General features: G+C 54.0%; 1 protein-coding gene across 1 annotated transcript in view; it reads left to right on the top strand.

The window, feature by feature from the left end:
- Window positions 1-603: 603 nt before the first annotated feature.
- The window catches only part of EMH_0049340 (uncharacterized protein), a gene marked incomplete at both ends in the record, with an annotated part of 1752 nt that continues 1239 nt past the window's right edge, over window positions 604-1116 (top strand). The window contains 2 exons of the mRNA XM_013496515.1: window positions 604-744; window positions 813-1023. Coding sequence (XP_013351969.1) covers window positions 604-744; window positions 813-1023 — 352 coding nt within the window. The remainder of the gene's footprint in view (window positions 745-812; window positions 1024-1116) is intronic.

Raw genomic sequence — 1116 nt, 5'->3', positions numbered from 1 at the left:
TAAACCCTAAACCCTAAACCCTAAACCCTAAACCCTAAACAACCCTAAACCCTAAACCCTAAACCCTAAACCCTAAACCCTAAACCCTAAACCCTAAACCCTAAACCCTAGTCTCTAAACCCTAAATCCTCCAAAAATATAACCCCACACATTGAGCTGTCTATACACCCGAAACAAAACAAATCTCTGTTCCTCTGTCTCCTCCCCCGCCTCCTGCTGCTGCAGCAGCACAAAGTTGCTGCTGCTGCTGCTGCAGCAGCAGCACAACAGTCTCCTGCTGTCTCTTCTTTCTCCTACCCTCATACAAATACAAACTAATACAGTGAGGGCCCCCAAGAGGGGGGCCCCCAATACGAGGGGCCCCCGCAATGAAGGGGGGCCCCCCTCAAGAAGGGGGGCCCCCAAGCAGGGGGGCCCACTGAACGAAGGGGGCCCCCCATGGAGAAGGGGGCCCCCTGTGTGTGCCTGTGTTGCGCTTTGTCTACTTTTATTTTTTGTTTGCATGCAGCAGAAAACACGCAAAAAAAAAACAAATAAAAGGAGACAAAAAACACCTCCTCTGCGGTACCCCCTCCTTCAGGGGGCCCCCACAGGGGCCCCCTCATGGGGGCCCCCCTAGAGGGCCCCTGCGGCCTGGGGGTCGAAGGCTACCTATCTCTTATGCTGCTGCTACACCAGCAGCAGCTACAACAGCTCCAGCAGCAGCAGCTACAGCAGCAGCAGCAGCAGCAGCAGCAGCAGCAGGTATGTGATTAGCTATCGGAGTGTTCTGAGTCTGTGTCTTTGTCTTTGTCTGTGTCTTTGTCTTGCAGCAGAAAGCCCCAACCCCCCTGCTGCAGCTCAGCAGCAGAAGGAGACAGAGACAAAAACGCATGCAGCGCGCTGCGGCGCTCGGAGAGAAGACGCTGGCGACGCTGCTGCAGACGCTCTCTATGCTGCAGCAGCAACAGCAGCAGCAGCAGCAGCAGCAGCAACAGAAACAGCAGCAGCAGCAACAGCAGCAGCAGCAACAGAAACAGATATGTAGACTCGGAGATGCGGCAGAAAGAAAGAGAAAAAAGATAACGCACAAAGCAACAACATAAAAGCAGCAACAGCAACAGCAGCAACAGCAAC

The sequence above is a fragment of the Eimeria mitis genome, genomic scaffold (genome assembly GCF_000499745.2).
Source record: "Eimeria mitis Houghton genomic scaffold, Emh_scaff2147, whole genome shotgun sequence".
NCBI classification, from domain to species: domain Eukaryota; phylum Apicomplexa; class Conoidasida; order Eucoccidiorida; family Eimeriidae; genus Eimeria; species Eimeria mitis.
Note: the sequence above shows the minus strand (reverse complement) of the source record. Positions and strands in the feature narration are given on the sequence as shown.